General features: G+C 40.8%; 1 protein-coding gene across 2 annotated transcripts in view; it reads right to left on the bottom strand.

Moving 5' to 3' along the window:
* Positions 1–15,361, bottom strand: part of Tmem39a (transmembrane protein 39A) — a 30,903-nt gene extending 15,542 nt beyond the window's left edge. The window contains exons 1-5 of one of the 2 annotated variants that reach the window (XM_070030159.1): positions 15,310–15,361; positions 15,093–15,229; positions 13,829–14,015; positions 6,851–7,073; positions 3,476–3,559 (exon numbers count right to left, since the gene is read on the bottom strand). In XM_070030159.1, coding sequence (XP_069886260.1) covers positions 3,476–3,559; positions 6,851–7,073; positions 13,829–13,941 — 420 coding nt within the window. In that variant the 5' untranslated portion in view covers positions 13,942–14,015; positions 15,093–15,229; positions 15,310–15,361. Of the gene's footprint in view, positions 1–3,475; positions 3,560–6,850; positions 7,074–13,828; positions 14,016–15,092 lie in introns of both variants that reach the window. The other variant, XM_070030157.1, reaches the window with a different exon arrangement.
* Positions 15,362–21,444: the final 6,083 nt, after the last annotated feature.

Here is a 21,444-nt window from a genome sequence, read left to right as displayed (position 1 = left end):
ACAGTGCCCAGGCCCCAGAGTTCAAGCTCCCTCCCCATCCCCCCCAAAAAAAAATCCAGTACAGGGGGGGATTGGGTGAGTGGTATTTAGCTGAGAGCTGAATGATAAACAAATGCTAGTCAGGTGAGGAATATAAAACTATCCATGACACTATGTTATTATGACAATACAGAAATTCCCTAACACACCAAAATACATGTAAGAAGCTTTATATGAATATAAAGATTAGAAGGAAAGAAGATACACCAAATTGTGTTTTCAAAACCAATTTTTTGAAAAATAGTTTTTTTGTGTGTTTGTTTTCTAATAAACACAAGGAAAAGTTCAGGACTATCGGAACTTGTGATCTTTTTGCCTCAGCCTCCTAAATGCTATGATTAAAGGCATGCACCACCATGCCTGGCCACAAAGAGAAAAAACATAGTTGCTTCAAGTTGGTAAAAGAACAGCTAAATTTATTTTTGGTCTTGGGAGCAATTAAAGGAGTAATGTTAGCCTGTAGGTGATTAAAAATAGTCTACCTAGGGGCTGGGAAGATGGCTCAGTGGTAAAGCGCTTGCCTTCCATGCATGAGGCCCTGGGTTCGATTCCCCAGCACCACATAAGAAAAAAAGCCCGAAGTGGTGCTATAGCTCAAGTGGTAGAGCGCTAGCCTTAAGCTGAAGAGCTGAGGGACAGTGTTCAGACAGGCCCAGAGTTCAGACCCCACGAATGGACCCAAAAAAAAAAAAAAAAATAGTCTACCTAGGTGAATGGTATTTCTCAGGGTTAGGAATCCTTTCTGTGATATGAGGGGGGAAAAGACTTTTTTTTTTTTTGTCAGTTGTGGGGCTTGAACTCAGCTTTGGCGCTGTCCCTGCGCTCTTCAGCTCAAGGTGAATGCTCTACTGCGTGAGCAACAGCGCCACTTCCAGTTTTCTAGTGGTTTATTGGAGATACGAGTCTCACAGAGTTTCCTGCCCAGGCTGGGCAATCCTCAGATCTCAACCTCCTGAGTAGCTAGGAGTACAGGCGTGAGCCTCTGGCCCCCGGCTAAGACAAATATTTTAATGGAAGGAAAAAATGACTCGTGATGAATTTATCTAACTTATTTTTTTTAAGTAGCAATACAGTTCTTAGTCTTTGAAAACCTCATACAATGCTACAACTCAAAATACAAAATATATAGAGTGACAGAGTAGAAAGCTTCCCTTCTGCTGGTCTTGTCCAGCACCCAATAATCTCTTATTTATACAAAATCAGGTTAACAGTTTGTTTCCTCTATCTGCCTTGACATAAACACTATTTTAAAAAGCACTCTGCTTTCTTCATGTAGCACATAAACACTCTCTGATCTTTCTATGGCTGTAATACTATTGCATAATGCTTAATCCATTATGTAGATATATGCCAATTATTTAACATTCCCTTACTGATGATGAAGGTACAGATTAGTCTCTAAAAATCGGTTTAAATTTAGCCAGGCGTCAGTTGCTCACATCTGTAATCCTAGATACTTAGGAGGCTAAAACTGGAGGATTGAAGTTTGAAGCCTGGGTACAAAATTTGCAAGACTCTCAATTAACCAGTAAAATGCTAGACTAGAGAAGTAGTTCAAGTGGTAGAGCACTAGACAGGAGCAAGCAAGCTCAGCAAGAATATAAGATCCTGAATTCAAGCCCTGTTAATGGTACATATGGATATACATGCACATACACAAAAATCCGTTTCAAGTTAGCTTAAACATTCTGTTCCTAATAAGAATTACAGCTTCTTTGAAAACAGTAATGTGCTCTCCAATTAAGGTTGTACAAACGCTACTAAACTATTATTAGGAAGTTAGTAAGAGAAGCAATAAAGAGCTTCAAGTTTTTCCCTGCCTATCTTAAGGAATGTAAATAAAACTCCAAGTTCCTTTAAAGTTCTTTCTCAATATACCTAAAAGTAAGCCTTATTTTCTTCATTTAAATCCCAAATACCAAACCTGTAGGAAAGATTACAGCCTTTTCCACTGTGAGAAACAATCTTACTACCATTGTCTTTCATGTCAGTCAAGTGGCTTTCAGATCATGACTGCTCTTCTTCAATTACTCTGTGCTTGCAGAAATCCATTTCCTGAAAATTACAGAGCTCTCACATAGACTGTGTATGTTCTAAAACTGAAAAACTGACTCAGTTGTGATTACACCAACTGTTCATTTAAAATTTTACACTGGAATATAAGTTCCAAGACTACAATTATTAGCCACTCTACTTAATATCTTTTTTGTACTTATGGGCTAGAAGATAAAACCTATGAAACTTAGTAGAGTTTATAAATATACAAAAAAATGATAGCAAAAACCAACTCTATCAATAACAATTTTTAAAAGATGTTTAAGGCCAGGTACTGTGGCTCATGCATGTATTTCAGGCTACTCAGAAGGAGAAATCATCAAAAGGATCAAGGTTCAAGGCCAGCCCCACCAAGATTTCATCTCAACCAATAATCCAACCATGGTAATTCATAACTATAATGTCAGCTATGCATAGGGCCATAGGTAGTACTATCATCTGAGGTCAGCCTTGGACAAGATGTGAGATTCTAGCTGATAATAACTAAAGTTATAAAGGGTTAGGGAGCTAGGCTCAAGTAGTAGAGCACCAGTCTAGCAAGTGTGAGGCCCTGTCCTCAAATTTCAACATTAACTCCCCTCCCCCCCCCCAAAAAATTCAATGCTCTTATTCCTTCCTCTTTTGCCTGGTTATCTTAAATACTAAATTTCAGTTTAATCCTATGCAAATTTTACCATTATCTTTTAAAAGTTCTAAGTTTTTTGTCAAGTTGGTACTAGAGTTTGAACTTGCTTGGGCAGTGCTCCATACTTAAACCATGTTCCCAGCCCAGTTTTTTGCTGGTTATTTTGGGGAGGGAAATCTCATGGACTTTTTTCTATCCAGACTAGCTTCAAACAGTGATCTCTTGAATCCCAGCCTCCAGAGTAGTTAGGATTACAGGCGTGAGCTATAAGTACCTTGCTAAAAATCCAAGTTTTAATAAAGTCAAGCAACTGTTTATTAGCAAATTTTATAAATGGTTTATAAACTATTTCAAGTAAGCATTACCTGAAACAGAATATTTTAGATTCAACCATGGGTGTACAGTTAACTCTTGAGATTAGGAGTTACCTGAAATGCATCCTGTTCGTTTGGGTTTTTTGTTTTTACTAGAATTAAAGTAAAAATAATACAAAAAATAAAGTCTAGGAATTGAAAACAAGATCCTAACCTACAAATGAGATTTCTAACACTTGAGTTATTTCACATTTTAATTTTCAATATATTGTAGGAAAGCCTTTCTTAAATATATTGGCACAACTCACACAGGGGTTAATAAAGAAGTCAACTTACAGTTGTATTTAAATTATATTTGGACAATTCACATGTTCAGTGTGAACACATGCTAGCAAGTCAATGTAGCTCCAAGTGACAGAACATAGTGAATGAGCTGTTATACCTCGGAGATGAGGGCCCATACAAGCCTCCTCGCAAGCATCACTGTGATGAATGCTGCCAGGTGATAATCAATGAGATGAAAATTCTATAAGAGAAACAAAGAACTGCTTCAGAAAGAAATACCATGTGTACCCATCTAGCTGAAATTATAAACAGAGGTTTGTTCTTCAAAAGACCTTCTTGCACAATGGACCCACCATGAAACTCCTTTGTACCATTAACACATGCTAGTAAGAATAACTGCAATCAGCTCACCCTTACAGACCACAGATCATGAGAGCTTCAGAAAAGAGTGCTCACCTTCTACTTGGCCTTTCAAGACAAATTTACTTTTCAAGTATTATTTCAAACTATATGGAATATAGTTTTTTCCTTTTGTGAAACTTTGCTACACTAAAAACAAAAGATTACAGCTAGGATTTAACAACTTGAAGAATTATAAGAACAATTTACCTTAACTGGCACATGTACAATGTTTCTAATTTAATGGATCACTCAAGAGGCATGGTTTTTAGGAGTTACTTTTGTGGTCTTTTCATTCAAATTTAGACTTGAGCACCTACCTATAAAACTCTTAGTTGGCACATCATTTATATTCACTTTCTTTCTTCTTCTTTTTTTTTTTTGTCGGTCGTGGGGCTTGGGGGCTGTCCCTCAGCTCTTCAGCTCAAGGCTAGCACTCTACCACTTGAGACAGAGCATCACCACTTCCAACTTTTTCTGCTTATGTGGTGCTGAGGAATCGAACCCAGGGCCTCATGTGTGCAAGGCAAGCACTCTACCACTGAGCCACCTTCCCAGCCCCTCACTTGTTCCTTCTAATTTAAGATTATATGTGCTTTATAAGGCTGGAGGTATGGGCTCAAATGCCTAAGCTAAAACTAGCATTACCAAAAGAAAAAAAGAAGCCATGTCATATATGTGGCCTCTTATTGTATAAATGACTTACATGACATCTAGTTTCTTATAGTTCTGCCTTTAATACTGTTATAATGAGCAAAATAAAGATGTAACAATATCCTAGGAACCAACAAAATTAGGATATTCATTTTGATGGCAGGTTTCTACAGTTCCTTTTAAAGGAAAAAATTGAATTTCTCTACTAATTGAATAAATATTGCCAGGCACTGGCGGCTTACAATCTGTAATCCTGGCTATTCAAGAGGCTGAGATCTAAGAATCATGGTTCAAAGCCAGCCTATGAGACTCATCTCCAATTAAATAACAAAAAGCCTGAAGTGGAACTGTGGTTCAAGTGGTAAAAGCTCTAGCCTTGGGGGAGGGGAGGGAAGAAAAGCAATCCTAAGCCCTGAGTCTGAACCCTAGGACCAGTATATTTAGGGAAAAAAAAAAATGTGCAGGGTGCTGGTGGCTCATGCCTGTAATCCCAGCTACTCAAGAGGCTGAAATCTGAGGATCACAGTTCAAAGCTACCTAGGCAGGAAAGTCCATGAGACTCTTATCTCCAATTAACCACTGGAAAACTGGAAGTGGCTCTGTGGCTTAAGTGGTAGAGTGCTAGCCTTGAGCTGAAGAGCTGAGGGACAGTGTGCAGGCCCTCAAGCCCCACAACCTACGCAAAAACAAAACAAAAAAAAAAAAGTACCTAGAACCCCAAATATGCCAGGTTATTATTCCACTAGTGGTGAAGATGACACCCAATGTTCCTGCTCTCCTAGCTCACTTTCTGCCACATCTGAGAAGAAAAAGATTCTGGTAGAGATTCTGACTTGTTCCTTGGGAACAATGGACTTTGCCTGAATTTAACCTTTCCCACCTGTTCCCCCACACACATACACAAAAAAAATTTGGCTACAGATGGATATGTGTGTGTATGTGTGTGTGGCTACAGATGGATGAGGGTAAGGGTGTGTGTGTGTGTGTGTGTAATTCCTCCACTCAACAGACTCATAAGGTGTTTTTTTTTTTGGGGGGGGGGGTTAGAGGAGGGGTGGCAGTTGTGTCGTGGGGCCTGAACTCTGGGTCTGGGCACTGTCCCTCAGCTTTTCAGTTCAAGGTTAGCACTCTACCACTTGAGCCACAGTGCCACTTCCAGTTTTTTCTGCTTATGTGGTACTGAGAAATTGAACCCAGGGCTTCATGAATGCAAGGCAAGCACTCTAGCACTGAGCCACCTTTCCAGCCCCAAAGGTTTATTTTCAGATAAAAGATTAAAAAAAAAACCAAACATATAATTTGGCACCAACTCATTTCAACTCTTGAAGAAATGGATACTCTCATATGAGATTAAGTAGATGAAAAGTCTTAATTCTAGAACAGCCAATAATACTAATAAAAATATTATTCCCTTCCTATACTATCTGAGGAATGTGGATCCATGTTTCCTTTCAATGTCCATTGGGCTAGGAAGGTTTTCAAATCTTTCCTAAGTCCCAAATACATACAAATTTCTCAGGACAATAATATTCTTTGCCTTGGAGATATACACTCATCCAAGCCTGCCATTTCAAAATCATGCATACCTACCTAATTATCAGACTAGCTTCATGAATATTTTATATCCCATCTATGTAGTATAAAGAGAAAGACAACAGAGAACCCTACCATGTCAACATTTTATTTTTTTTAATGTAACTAAATTTTGTTCACGTTAACAATTCATCTAGCTAAAGAATTCTATTTTCTAGACTCCTTTAAAGTTTGAAGGGGCTATGAAAATGATAGATACCTGGCCTACAAGAGTGTCACCTTTGTATTCCCCTTTACTCACTCTTCTTTCCCATTTGGAAGGCTACATGTGGAAGATGGAAATCTTCATCTATCTAAGTCTCAAGGGTAGCCACATGGAGAATTCCCACCAATAGTCAAGTGCCTTAGACTTTTATGTTAGAAACACTGCACAATTTTAGGTGTATCTGTTACATAAGCTACCATTATCCTAACTTGATCATTAAGATCATAAAAGTTTACACCATGCCCAGTGACCTAGGGGGTGAGAGAATTTCAAGTTCAAGGCCAGCCTTGAACTTGAATACTGTCTCAAAAAAGAAGAAAAAGCCAGGCACTGGTGGCTCATACCTGAAGCTGAGCCATAAAGATCATGGGTCGAAGCCAGTCTACAAAAAAAAAGTGGAGCTGTAGCTCAAGAGTGGCAGAAAGCTCACCCAGGCAGAGTTCAAGCCCCAGGACCAACAACAACAAAAAAAGTAAAGTTGCAGGAATGTAATCGTATTAACACTTGACACAGCAAATTTAATGTAGTTTAAAGGTTAAATATCAAACCGTTCTGAAATGTTATTCTCATTTACATTTTTATTTCCTCAAAATCATCATGAAGTTTTATTCTTACACACAGATTTTTCAACCAATTTCTTCTCTACTAACAGAAAGAAATTACAGGCCTATGAAGACTTACCAGTGAAGTACAAGATGCAGGATGATTGTAAGGATACCACCAAACAGTTTTATAGATGTTGATGTATTGAATGAACAGAGCAACCAACAGGTAGATGAAAAAGAGAAATTCAAAGAGCAGGCTCCCATCCACAGGCAATTCAGGAATTTGGCAGTGTCGAACAGGACCTGGAGTGATTAAGGCTGTGATAGGTGGGACTGGAAGGCCAATAGTGCTACCATTCCTGAAAGAGAAAACTACAGTTATCTCAAGTGGTGACATGACAGCCTTCAGTGTCACACAGCACACAGAGTCCCTGCTGCCTCCACCCACCCAGGAAGTACCCTTCCCCATGACTCCACTATGAGATCATCTTTCTCCCTCTACACACTCTATGTGATCTAAGAAGTAGTCATGACTCTCACTGTCGCCTGAATTCCAAAGATTAATGTCCCTCCACAGAATTCACTGCTGGGTTTTAGACTTGTGTTATCTATCTGCCTAGTGGACATCTGTGTTCTTCTTGCAATAGTCCTGACCCTATCTCATGGCCTACCTTGTTAGCTGCCCATATTAGAAACCTTAGAAAAGGTTTTTCCTGTTTCTACATATCCAATCACCCTTAGAGAACTGGATTCCGCTATACAAAACTTTCTTCTAATTGTACACTCTCAATGCATTGTCTTGGTTCAAGAATTACCACATTTTCACATAAATTATTGTAGTAAGTCTTCTGAAATTCTACTGCACTTTTACCAAACTTCCAACTTGCCTTCAGGGATCTTTCTAAAGTGAAATTCTAAGTGTTACCTCAATTTTTAAAAAATGGCTCTCCATCGCCAATGGCACAATAGCCGCAACACCATTAGTGTGTACTATGACTCTGTTTAACACAGTGGCCTCACCATGTAACACTCCACATGCACCCTCTATGACACCTGCTATTCTTTACCTGGAACATACATGTTATTTTGTGCACCTTGCTCCCTTTACATGTAATACCCTTCATAACCACCTTAACCTTTCACATACAAGTGACAAAATCCCTCCAGACCTTTCTTTGTTAACACCTTCAAGACTTTTAAGGGTTGAAGGTCTAACTCGGTGGTATGTGCTTGCCTACCACATGTGAGGCTCTGGTTACATCCCATAGGTGTGGAGATAGAGGTGGGCAAGACTTTAAAGATACTCAAACATATTCTCTGTGAAGCTTACTGATTCACTCAAAAGAAAATATGCATCTCTCTACTTAAATTATGCCTTTATTACTACATTATTCATACTGTTAACGTAATTTTTTTCATATACATCTTTGGCCCTGGCTACCAGGACAGCCAACTTTTCTGAGATCACTGCAAATATATACCTTTACGTTGAGAAAGCAGCAGACCAATACAGTCATGAAAAAGAGATCTCTTACAACACAAATAAAAATACAAAGATTATAATTCCTATCTTCTTGTTCTTCCTTCCGAGCTCATTTATAGGTCAGAAATCACTTGACTATCTGAAGTGATAAGAGGGGGATAAGAAATAAAATGTCTTATTATTAATATGCCTGCTATATTGTTCTACTATTGTTCACACAAGGAAAAGAGGATTGGTTTTGACACTTTCAAAGACGACTCAAAAGAAGGAACAGTATTAGTCTTAAGTCTAAAATTTCTAAGTACTAATTTCTAGCTATGGTATGTGGCATTTACAGTAATTTGTTTAATTTATGGGAACGTGAATTTCATTTCATTAAGGATTCTATGACTTAGATACAGAAGATTAAATTCAGCAGCCAACCTATTCCCAGTTAATCATAAAATGGTGAAATAAATTATTCTGATCTTACCAAGTTAGGAGCTTCTAACCTAAACCAACTAAAAAGTCATATTCTTCAGTCAAAAAATAAGACGAGGGGGGGCTGGGAAGGTGGCTCAATGGTAGAGCGCTTGCCTTGCATGCATGAGGCCCTAGGTTCAATTCCTCAGCACCACATAAGCAAAAAGAAAAAACGCCAGAAGTGGCGCTGTGGCTCAAGTGGTAGAGTGCTAGCTTTGAGCTGAAGGGCTGAGGGACAGCACCCAGGCTGAGTTCAGGCCCCACAACTGGACCCAAAATAATAATAATAATAATAATAATAATAAGACGAGGGCTGGGAAGGTGGCAAAGTGGTAAAGTGCTTGCCTTGCATGCATGAAGTCCTGGGTTCGATTCCTCAGCACCACATAAGCAGAAAAAGCTGAAAGTGACACTGTGGCTCAAGTGGTGGAGCGCTAACCTTGAACTGAAGAGCTGAGAGACAGCACCCAGGCCCAGAGTTCAGACCCCACAACCAACAAAAATAAACAAACAAATAAATAAATAATAAGAGGAAAGAGCATGCTACCCTGTCACGATTTAGAGTTAAAAAGGTTATAAGCTGGGCGCCAGTGGCTAACGCCTGTAATCCTAGCTACTCAGGAGGCTGAAATCTGAGGATCGTGGTTCAAAGCCAGCCTGGGCAGGAAAGTCCATGAAACTTTTATCTCCAATAAACCATCAGAAAACCAGAAGTGGCGCTGTGGCTCAAGTGGTAGAGTGCTAGCCTTAAGCTGAAGAGCTGAGGGACAGCACTCAGGCCCAGAGTTCAAGCCCCATGACCAATTAAAAAAAAAAAAAAAAGTTATAAAAATTTCCCCAGCTGGGCACCAGTGGCTCACACCTGTAATCCTAGCTACTCAGAAGGCTGAGATCTGAGGACTGTCATTCAAAGCCAGCCCAGGCAGTAAAGTCCATGAAACTCTTATCTCCAAATTAACCACCAGAAAACCGGAAGTGGCACTGTGGCTCAAGTGGCAGAGTACTCACCTTGAGCTGAAGAGCTGAGGGACAAGCACTTAGGTTCAAGCCCCACAACCAACAAAAAAAAATTTCCCCAAATAGACTAATATGCTTCTATAATGACATTAATAAATGTGTGTCTCCAAATAAGATATTCAAAACAAAGCACACAAAAATTATACTTGTGATATGCTATACAGCTTTGGCTATTAACATTAAGGGAGAAGACAAACTATCAAAATACATGGCATCTGTGTGTGAAGGATGGCATAAACAAACTCACTGAAAGATACTAAACAGGGATATGGAGAATAGAAAATAGAGACCAACATATAAAATTAATCTGACTAAATTATAACATGCATATATGAATTACTAGGTGAAAACTCTATAATTAATAAATGTTTACAAAAGAAAAAGAATCATGTCAGGTGCCAGTGCCTTATGCCTAGGCTACTCAGGAGGCTGAGATCTGAGGCTCAAGGTTCAAAGCCAGCCTGGGCAGGAATGTCCAGGAGATTCTAATCTCCAATTAATCACCAGTAAACCAGAAGTGGTGCTGTGGCTCAAGTGGTAGAGCACTCGCCTTGAGCTGAAGAGCTGAGGGACAGTGCACAGGCCCAGAGTTCAAGCCCCAAAACTGACAACTGTGATTAGAACATAAAAGCCAATAAGGAAGAGCTACAAAGAAGACAGTGTCTATGCCTGTAATCCTAGCTACTCAGGTGGCTGAGAGCTGAGGATCCCAGTTCAAAGTCAGCCCAGACAGGAACGTCTGTGAGACTCTTATCCACCAGAAAACTGGAAGTGGTGCTATGGCTCAAGTGGTAGAGCAATCACCTTGAGCTGAAGAACTGAGGGACAACAGTGCCCAGGCCCGCGCCCCATGACAAAAAAAAAAAAAAAAAAAAAAAAAAGACAAGAGAATATATAAAACCATAAACTCAGTTAAAAAAAAAAGTAGAGATTTTCCAAATGTTCCTAATTATTCCTAATAAACTATTTGCAAACTCCAAGAACAAGCCAATCACTTAAGGATGAAGCTTTCATGTAGCTTTCAATCTCATTTTCAATAGCAGAACACCTTATTTTCCTTTCTCTGAAAGTATTTTTCACAGTATCCAAATATTTGAAACACTAGATGATGATATCACTCATCTCTTCTAAGCCTCCTCTAGCAGACCCTGAGATACTCAGGATAGGTTTCATGTGTAACTTGAGAACACAATAAATTTACATAATCCAAAAAGCCAAAGTAGAGGAGAATAAATTAAGAACTACTAGAGTGAGGCAAAGCTAGAATTTTCTTCTTAGCTAGAACAGCTATGGCTTTCTACCACAATTTGAAGTACTAAATCAATAAACTGATCATTATTGTATCGTGAAATGCATCAAACAATATAGTTCGAAGAAAAACAACTTTCACTTCCATACCTAATGTCAGTTGGTATTTATCTTTGCAAACATTCTCACAAATTTTCTTTACTATAAAAATGCAAAGTAAAGCTAGGTGCCAGTGGCTCACACCTGTAATACTAGTTTCTCAGGAGACTGAGATCTGAGGCTTGAGGTTCAAAGGCAGTCTGGGCAGGAAAGTCTGTGAGACTCTTTATCTCCAATTAACCACCAAAAAACTGGAAATGGCATTGTGGCTCAAGTGGTAGAATGCTTACCCTGAGCTGAAGAGTGAGAAACAGTGCTTAGGCTCAAAGTTCAAGCCCCATGACTGACCAAAAAAAGCAAAATAAGCTGGGTACCAGTGGTTCACACCTGTAATTCCAACTAATCAAGAAACTGAGATCTGAGGACTACACCTTGAAGCCAGCTAAGGCAGACAAATCTGACAATTTATCTCCAATTAATCAGCAAAAAGCCAGAAGTGGTGGTATGGCTCCAGGAGTACCAGGAAAAAAAGCTAAGCAACAGATTGAGGACCCAGTACTCCTCAACACCAAAGAAGTGAAAAAAAAAATGATATATTATTTGTAGAAATCTGGGGAGATTTCATAATTTTTTTTTTTATTTTTTTTGTCGTTCATGGGCCTGAACTCTGGGCCTGGGTGCCGTCCCTCAGCTCTTCAGCTCAAAGCTAGTTTTCTACCACTTGAGCCACAGTGCCACTTTCAGTTTTTTCTGCATATGTGGTACTGAGGGATCAAACCCAGGGCCTCATGCATACAAGGCAAGCACTCTACCACTGAGCCACCTTCCCAGCTCCCAAGATTACATCCCACTTCTTTTTCTTTTCTTTTTTTTTGGAGGGGGGAGGGAGGCAGTCCTGAGGCTTGAACTCAGGGCCTGGGCACTGTCCCTGAGTTTCTTTTTACTCAAGGCTAACACTCTACCACTTGAGCCACATCCCCACTTCCAGCTTTTTCTATTTATGTGGTATTGAGGAATTAAACCAAGTACTCTACCACTGAGCCACATTCCCAGCCTCATAAATATTTTCAAAGCTATTACTTCATTTCATTTCAACAACCTGCTATAAAGCAAACATTTTTTCCTTGGTGCCAATCCTGGGACTTGAACTCAGGTGGTTAATTGGAGATAAGAGTCTTAAGGACTCTAAGCTAAAAATGTCAAGGAAAAAGAGAAGTAAGTAAAGGGGGAGGAGGAGAAGAGGAAAACAGACCAGACCAGGAGGAGGAGGAGGAAAAAAAAAGTAAGGAAGTTAGACCAGACCATGAAGAGAAATATACAAACACATCAGGAAAACCTAAAAGGACAGGAATAGTACTGACTACTAGTTCTGAGAATTAAAATTCAATGTAAGAGAAAATCCCCATTCAGTGAGGAAGAAAAATAAAGGGGCAAAAATTATCTTGATCAAACACACGATCAGTTTGAAGTATCTCTGCACTGATATATGATCAAACCTCCTGATGATCCAAGTTACCCTGGATAAGATTACAAATAACATCCTGGGCTAGAGTGTAGCTCAACAGTTAAGCAAGCATAAAATCCTACAGTCAAAACCTAGTCCCTCACCTCAAAAATGAATAAATTCATCCTAACTTTTAAAAGTTAGGAATAGTCAGGCACCAGTGGCTCACACCTGTGATCCTTGCTACTCAGGAGGCTAAGACTTGAGGATTGTGCTTCAAAGCCAACCCAGCAGGAAAGTTCATGAGACTCTTATTTCCAATTACACACCAAAAGGCCAGAAATGGAGATGTGGTTTAAAGTGGTAGAACGCTAGCCTTGAGCAAAAAAAGCCCAGGGACAGCACACCAATTAGGAACAAAGATACCAAATTCCAGAGATCCAATTCAGACAATAAAAGTGACTCAAGTGATAAGAGCACTTGCCTAGCAAGAGGAAGACCCTGGGTTCAAGCCCCAGCACCTCAGGAAAAAAGTTACATTTTTTTTTTGTTCACATAACCAATAACACAAATCCCTGAGTTAAAACCCTAGAACTGACACACACACACACACACACACACACACACACACACACACACACACACACACAAACAAGATTAATAAAGAACTCCATGTTGGTTGTCAATTTTAACTCTTCTCACACCCACCAAAGCCATGAGCAAAGGGGAAAAATGAGAAGCAAAAACACAAGGACAGAAGTGATGGTTACATGCCTGAAATCCCAGCTATGATGAAGGATCTAAGCAGTTAGGTCTGAGGAAAAAAACATCAACCTATCAAAATAAAAAAAATAAAAACAAAGGACTAGAGATATAATTCTAGTGATTGATAGAGTACAAGCCTAGCAAGCACAGGCTCTAGGTTCAAACCCAAGTATCTCTCAAAAAAATAAAAATAAAAAGTCATAATTAAAGTTTGGATTATTAACCATTAAGATTTGGACTGTTTTCACTTTGTGAGACCCCTATTTTATCTTTGAACTGAGGCTTCAATTCAGGACTTCACATTCTTACTTAGCTTTTTTGTTCACTGCTGGTGCTCTACATAAGCCACACTTCCAACCAGCTTTTTGCTGGTTAATTGGTGATAAGCACCTGTCTGAGCTAGCTTTGAACTTCAGATCTCAGTCACCTGAGTAGCTAGGATTACTGGAGTTAGCCACCAGTACCTTGCCTGAACCTTAAGGGTAGAATTTCAACTTCAGTGTGAATAAAAAGGTTTGATAAGTAAATCTTTGAATATAATGTCAGTCTTAATGATCACAGGACATATATTATGCATATCCTTCTTTGTTCTTTACCTGTTTCTTAAGCCTGTTCCATTGCCACAGCCCCCACCAACCAATGTCTGTAAAGAAGGCAAAGCTGAACGGCTTAGTTGCTGCCGACTAGGGCCCCTCCTTCCACCGGGCATGTCCAGGAACCAATCTGCTTCCAGTGCCACTTGTAGTTGCAACCCAGGTTAATGGTTGCCAATCTGTTTCAACCCTGAAGTAAATAAGTAAATATCAGTTAACTATTTTTAAATAGGCATTGTAACAAAGCACCAGAAAAACTGAGTAAGCGAACCTTGTAAAACCAGATTCTCAAACAAATGCTCCAGTGTCTATTACCTACTTTGTTCTAATAAAGGATTACTTAGATGCTAATGGGTCAGGAGTCCCAATTCCAATTTAAGCTCTGCTCCCTGCTGGGAAAGTCACAATATGTGACTGTCATTTGGCTTTTATCAAATGAAACATACTACAATTAGGTAGAAGTTGTCAAGAAACACCACAACTTAAATATTGGCAGAGGCTTTTCTCCTGTTTGTTATCATTGGATCTAGCGGGTAGCCTATTATCTGACCCTGACTTCGGTCACTTAACCTCTGAATTTGTTTCCACAACAGAAAAAAAAAAAATAAATGAAACAAATGTGCTCTACAGAGGCATTTGTCAGGACTGACCAAGATAAAGGTACAACTGTTCAAGCTATAATCTCCATTTTACTGTGTCCACTTCAGCAAAACTGGTGTTAAAAAAAAAAAACATCCAAAAATGACTGGTAAAGATCCTCTCCTAAAAGAAGATATTTTTGCAAAAGTTTGCAAAAACTCGTGGTGATACAATACGGTATCAAATGTTTCCTAAACAATACATCACACACACACACACACACACACACACACACACACACACACACACACACGCGTGTGCACAGCTTAAGAATCACGCGTTGGGAAAAGCCTGTTGTTTTTTTTAAATCGTTACAACAGCCTCATCCAAAGTTCCCCATTCTTATCAGCCTTGGCAGCAGACTACCCAACGCAGGGTGAGACAAAGCAATCCAACTGTTCGATGGAGGAACTTCTGGTTCTTGCTTAATGAACGAGCAAAGGGGGAAAAAAGTGAGAGGCAAAAACACTGGGAACGAGGAGAGAAGGGGAGGGCGGACAGGGGGAGGTGGACGGCGAGAGACCAAGATCTCTGAGAGGCGACGACAAAGCGGTCCGCACCGCGCACGCCGGGCAGGCCGCAGCCGGACGGGGACAGCCCGAGGCCCCGGCGGCCCGGTAGTACTCACGCATGGAGGAGGCCCGGCCGAGGCGGCGGGATCCTTGGCGGCGGCGGCGGCTTTTCAGAATGGACCCCAAGCACAAGAACTTTCTCTCCCTCTTCAAAGCGCTCCAGACCAGCTGCTCGTACGCAGGCCGTGCCCGCCTAGAAGGACCGAGAAAAGGTGCCCAATCTTTAGTCTACCAAGCCTCAGACCCTGAGTCAGTACCACAGCCAAAGCTAACCCTAGAAGCAGAACCCGGCCCAGTCAGCACCCATCCTCCGCCTCCATGACCGGGGAGCTGAGCAGACGTGGCAGCGCACGGCGATGACGTCAACTCCGCGCCCGCGTCGGCCCCCGTCGGCCCTTGGAACTTACCGAGACCTGCCGCCCCGGGCCGGCCCGCTCGCTGGAGCTCGGGTGCGCGCCTGCGCAGTGGAGCACGCCCGCTTCCGCGGAGGCCGACCGCACCTTCCTGGCCACCTAAGGCCGACGCAGTTCCTCCCCGGCCCCTGGTCAGCTCAGCTCTCCGTGCTTGTGGGTACCTCCGAGGACTTTTCCGTAATGTCCTGCTACACCTAGTCGCCGCCCCGGCTCCACCGGTGAAGGAGGTTCGCAGACATCACCTGAGGTCACAGCACTGCTACCTAAAGAACCGAGTCATGAAGTGGAGTGGTAGCGTCAGCTCAGCGCTGGCGCTTTGCTGTATTGTGAAGGAACAGAATACACCGATGCCAGGGACAGAGCGGAGGCCAGCCGGGCGCCGGGGCTCATGCCCAGGGTCCCGGCGACGCAGGAGGCTGAGATCCGAGGATCGCGGTTCGAGACCAGAGGGGCAGAAAAAAGTCTGTGAGATTCTTGCCTTTAGTTACACACACACACACACACACGGAAGAAAAGAAAAATACGGAAGTGTGAATTCAATCACCAGTACGATTATGGTTTGTTGTTCTTTCAGATGCTGGGCTTTTACACATTGAATTTAAATTTCACATGTCAGTGTGGAGACAGCTCAGTGATGGGGCATTTGCCTACCACATGAGATCTCTGGCACTGACAGAAGGGGGGGGAATCTCATACAAAGGTAGATACTATCAGGATTCCTAAATTGCAGAGGACATTGAAATTAAGAGAAGTTCACTGACATTAAAAATACCTCAGCTGGAGCAGCCAGAATTGTACCAGGTGACTGAGTTGGAACTGGACCTTGCTTTTTTTTTTTTATCCCTCTCTAATTCTTTTTTGCTGAAGAGAAGCCCTTCTTTCTGTTTCTGCTAACTGCGTAGAGGTTTTCAAATTCCATTGTTGGGTTTCTGGTTGGACCTGCACATATCTCATGGAGTGAGGACCTTCCATTCCCAAATCTGCCAGCCCCACCTGCACTCAGCACCAAGCAGTTAGAACACAGGCATTGCCCCACATCTCACTGAATGAAGAATTGACTCCGTGTGTGTGTGTGTGTGTGTGTGTGTGTGTGTGTAGGGTACAAGTGCTAATCATATTCGTGCTGTACATGTGGAATTATAGAAAAATGTCCAGAACAAAAAACTTACTGACTTGATTATTTTGGAAGAGGATTGTGAGAGTAAATTATGATCGAAACACTAGTTTTGGCCAACTCTCCTGGTCTTTTCCCTAATCTCCCAGTCCTGTTCCTAAGATCCTCCCTTTCTACTCTATAAATGCCCCCTCTTCTCATAGATTGGTTTATCTAAGAAAATGGACTGGGCACTGGTGGCAGACATCTGTAATCCTAGATATTGAGGAGGCTCGAGATCTGAGGATCATGGTTCAAAGCCAGCCCAGGCAGAAAAGTTTGTAAGACTCCTATTTCCAATAAGCCACCAGAAAGTTGGAAGTAGAACTGTAGCTCCAAATGATAGAGTATTAGCCTTGAGCAAAAAGATCTCAGGACAGCACCCAAGCTCTGAGTTCAGGCCCAACCACTGAGAGACGGGGATGGGAGTATAGAGGGAGGAAAGGGCCTCCCAGAAGGTCTCTATTCATATCCACTTTTTAGTAAGTGGGAAAGAAGTTAGTATCTGGTGAACAAAGTTCCCACCCACCCTGGGACTTCCCTGCCAGTTGTCACACTGTTGTCCTTGCCTGTCATAAAAACCTTCCCATTCCATAAGCGTTCACAGATTGGAAGAGAAGTCTCCATGTTGTTGTTGTTGTTTTCAGGGCCAGCCTTGCATACTCATGCCATCTTCTGTATTTTGGTTTTGAATGGTAGAAACCTCAAATTCTAGTAATAGAATGGCTGAAATAAAAACAATTATAGTCAGTAATAGTCTCTGGTATTAATGTACCATAAAGCTTTTATTCATAAATATGTAGAATTCAACATAGATTGTTACATATGTTTATTGTATTCATTTCTTGGCATAATGTATTTTATATATTTCTTTCGTGTGTGTGTGTGTGTGTGTGTGTGTGTGTGTGTGTGTGCGTGTGCGTGCCTCTACTGGGCCTTGAACTCACAGCCTCTTATTCTTGCTTGATTTTTTTCACTCAAGTCTAGTGCTCTACCACTTGAGCCACGCCTCCACTTTCAGCTTTTTGCTAGATTATTTAAGATAAGAGTCTCATGAACTTTTCTGCCTGGGCTGACTTTGGATTATCAATGTGAGCCACCAGCACTACTTGTACATTTTCTGATTTATTTAATTTTTTTTTTTTTTTTGAGATTGGGTCTTGCTTGCTATATAGCTCAAGCTGTCTGAAATCTGATCCTCCTGTATCAGCCTCCCAAGTGTTGGGATTACACATGTACAACTATGCCCAGCTCTGGAGGTTTATTTTTTTATATTTGTTCTGTTAATTACTTCCTGACCTTCTGCATTAAAAACTCTGTTGTAGCTGGTACCAGTAATCCTTACTCAGGAGGCTGAGTTTTGGAGGATCATGGTTTGAGGCTAGTCCAGGCAGAAAAGTCTGTGAAACTCTATCTCCAAAGTAACAGTACAAAGTCAGGCTGTAGTATCTTTAGCCTAGCAAACATAAGGCCCTGATTTCAAGTTCCAGTACAAGCACATACACAAAAAAATTATCAATGTTGTTTTTTAAAAAAAGCATTGTATCACCAATCCCAAGAAGATTTTTTTCACAAGAAAAGCTTACTAATCTAAACTTCATTTTCTTTTAAAGCTAGTTTTAAATCCATTGAGCACTTTTCTGTGGGTGTAGTTTGTAAAATTATTATTGTTAATATTATTATTTTGTGTATGTTGATCATGGGTCTTGAACTTGGGGCCTGGGTGCTGTCCTTGAGCTCTTCTGCTCAAGGATAGCACTCTACCACTTTGAGCCATAGTGTAACTTCCAATTTTCTGATGACTAATTGGAGATAAGAGAATCACAGACTTTCCTGCCCAGGCTGGCTTTGAACTGCAACACTCAGGCCTTATCCTCTTGAATAGCTAGGATTACAGACATGAGCCAAGAGAGCCCAGCATTGTAAAATTATTTCGTTTTCTTTTCTTTTTTCTTTTTTTGTTGGTTATGGGACTTGAACTCTGGGCCTGGGCGCTGTCCCCCAGCTCTTCAGCTTAAGGTGAGTGCTCTACCACTTGAGCCACAGTGCCACTTCCAGTTTTCTTATGGACTTTTCCTGCCCAGGTTGGCTTTGAACCTTGATCCTCAGATCTCAGCCTCCTGAGTAGCTAGGATTACAGGCGTGAGCCACTGGTGCCCAGCTTTAAATTATTTCTTAATATTATGTTTTTATGCATGTGGAAGCTGAAAAAGAATAGAATAGTGTTTCTGGACACTGGTGGCTCAAGCCTGTATTCCTGGCTACTCAGGAGGCTAAAATAAGGAGGTCTGCAATTTGAAGCCAACCCAGGCAGAAAAGTCCTAGGAAAGCTATCTGCAATTATACAGCAAAGTGCCAGTCTTGTGGCTGCATAGAGTGCCAGCATTGAGCAAGAAAGCATAATCAGCAGGAAGCTCTGACTTCATGCCTGTATATAAACAAAATAGAGAAAAAAGAAAAGAAAGAAATGTTTAGCAGAGGTTAAGTATAGTTAGAAATCCTTCAAGTAATGACAGCAACAATTTCTCTGGGGCTCTGGAAGAATTAGAACTGAGGAAATGATCAATTGGGCCCTATATAACCATTTTTGAGACAATGAGCTACCAGATTGTGTGCCTTTGTCTCTCATCACCAGAACACATGTGACTGAGACTGTTTAATAATTATGTATCCTTTGTGCCTTCCTTTCTCTGCCCTTAACCATGTCTCTATTTGCCATGCAGGTGAAAGTGACCTGATATATGGAATCCCAGGAGTTTGAGCCTGGCATCTAAAAATCTGATTTCAGAATCTCTGTGCATGTGAATATAGAAACCATTAGACTACAAAGAATTGCAAATAGTATGGCACAGGAACTTTTGTAACAGAAATGTGATGATTTGTGCATGAAAATAAAATGAGTGCTGTTAAATATGTTCTGTTTGGGGTTGAGTTCCTGGAGTTAACTACATCAAACCAAACCAAAATCAGAATGACATCACTTGTCATTCTGATGCCTAGGGCATCAGAAATCAAAATGAAGCTGTCACTGTTTTCACTTGAGGGAAGCAATCTGGTGCCCATGAAATGATTACTCCAGTTCCAGAGTGCAGCCTCATCATTCAGGTTATGAAAAGGTAGATTTAGTTAAGAGGTTAAAAAGTTTGGTAGTTTCCTTAGCTGGAGAACAACTTGCACTGGAATGTGTTGCAGGTTGGTAAGCTAATGATGCAGGATTGGATAACTGGGTAATGCAAGATTGTTTTTAAAAAAAAAAACACACTCATCTGAAATGCCTAATATCCAAAATATATAAGGAATTCAAAAAATTAACCCCTCCCAAACCCAACAAACCAATCACTAAATTGACAAAGGAGCTTAGGAGAAATTTCTCAGAAGAAGAAGTAAGAATGGCAAAGAAATGATGCTCATCATCCCTGGCCAGAAAGTAAATGCAACTCAAAACTACTCTGAAGTTCGATTTCTTCCCAGTTAGATTGGCCAACACTGTGAATTCCAACAACAATAAATATTGGTGGGAGTATGAGGAAAAAGGAACCCTACTGCACTGTTAGTGGGAATGTAAACTAATACAACCACTCTGGACAGCAGTGGAGGTACCTCAAAAAAACATAAATCTTAACTATGACTCAGCCACACCACTCCTGGGCATTTACCCAGAACATCACAAGCCAGGATGCCATAAAGACACTTGCACATTCATGTTCATTGCTTTACTGTTCACAATAGCCAAGTTGGGGAAATAGCCAAGATGCCTTATAATAGATGAGTAGATCCCCAAAAATGTGGTACCTATGTACAATGCAATCTTACATAGCCATTAGAGTAAAATTATATCATTTGCAGGTAAATGGATGGACTTAGAACAAATTCTGTTAAGTGAAGTAAGCCAAGCTCAGAGAGTCAAATGGTGCATGTTTTCTTTCATATGCAGAAACTAGATCTAAAATACATGGGAACGTGATAAATTAGACAGGAATGAAGGCATTCACATAGTGTGACCAAAGGAAGATACCCTTAGGAGAGGAACACAAAGGCACAATGCCTATGTGCATCTGATGTTACAAAATTATATTTATTGAAATGAACTCCAGGAAATGGAAAAAAGAGGTTTTTCCCTCCCCTTTGTTGCTGTTCTTGTATTCGTTTCTTTTTGTCTTGTTTGTTCATTTATATGTCTTTAGGAGTGTATGGAGAGGCACAAAAATGGAGGGACAAAGGAGAAACCAATGCAGCATAAACACTATATTGAAAATGAACAACTTATAGGTAGGGACAGGAGGGGAAAACTGAGAGAGAGCAAGGAAAGGGGTGATATTGTCCAAAAGGAAATGTACTCTTTACCTGACTTATATAATGGTAACCCCTCTGTACATCACCTTTAGAATAACAAGAAATTTAAAAAAAAAAACTCAGCTGTAGAGAATAGAATGTCCTGTCTCCATCCTTCCTAGTTTCTCTAAATCTTACTTGGTAGGGATGCAGAAGACAGACCTAAATTGAGAATGTAATTTCAGAATGATCCACAGTGACTCAGCAGGACTTCCCTGATGGATTGGTTGTTCCACACTTCATTTGCATAGGGGCAACCAATCAGCGCACAGCTCAGAGAACTAAAAAGCCCGAGAGACTTGTCTCTAGTCAGACATCACAATAGATTGAGAAATCCTACCGAAAGAGAAACAGAGACTTTGACCCAGATACTTAGGTAAATAAGAGTTCTCCACATTCACCCTCCCTTGTCCTGGATTTCATTCATAAATTGTGAGAACAGAACCCAAGAAAGCTAGCGCAGCTGCAGTGACAGTGAAGCTGCAGCAGTAGCAGACATTGCCTGATCCT

This window comes from Dipodomys merriami, unplaced genomic scaffold (genome assembly GCF_024711535.1).
Source record: "Dipodomys merriami isolate MVZ:Mamm:240054 unplaced genomic scaffold, mDipMer1.0.p SCAF_2, whole genome shotgun sequence".
Taxonomy (NCBI): domain Eukaryota; kingdom Metazoa; phylum Chordata; class Mammalia; order Rodentia; family Heteromyidae; genus Dipodomys; species Dipodomys merriami.
The sequence above is the reverse complement of the archived record's forward strand: the minus strand, read 5'-3'. Positions and strand labels throughout refer to the sequence as shown.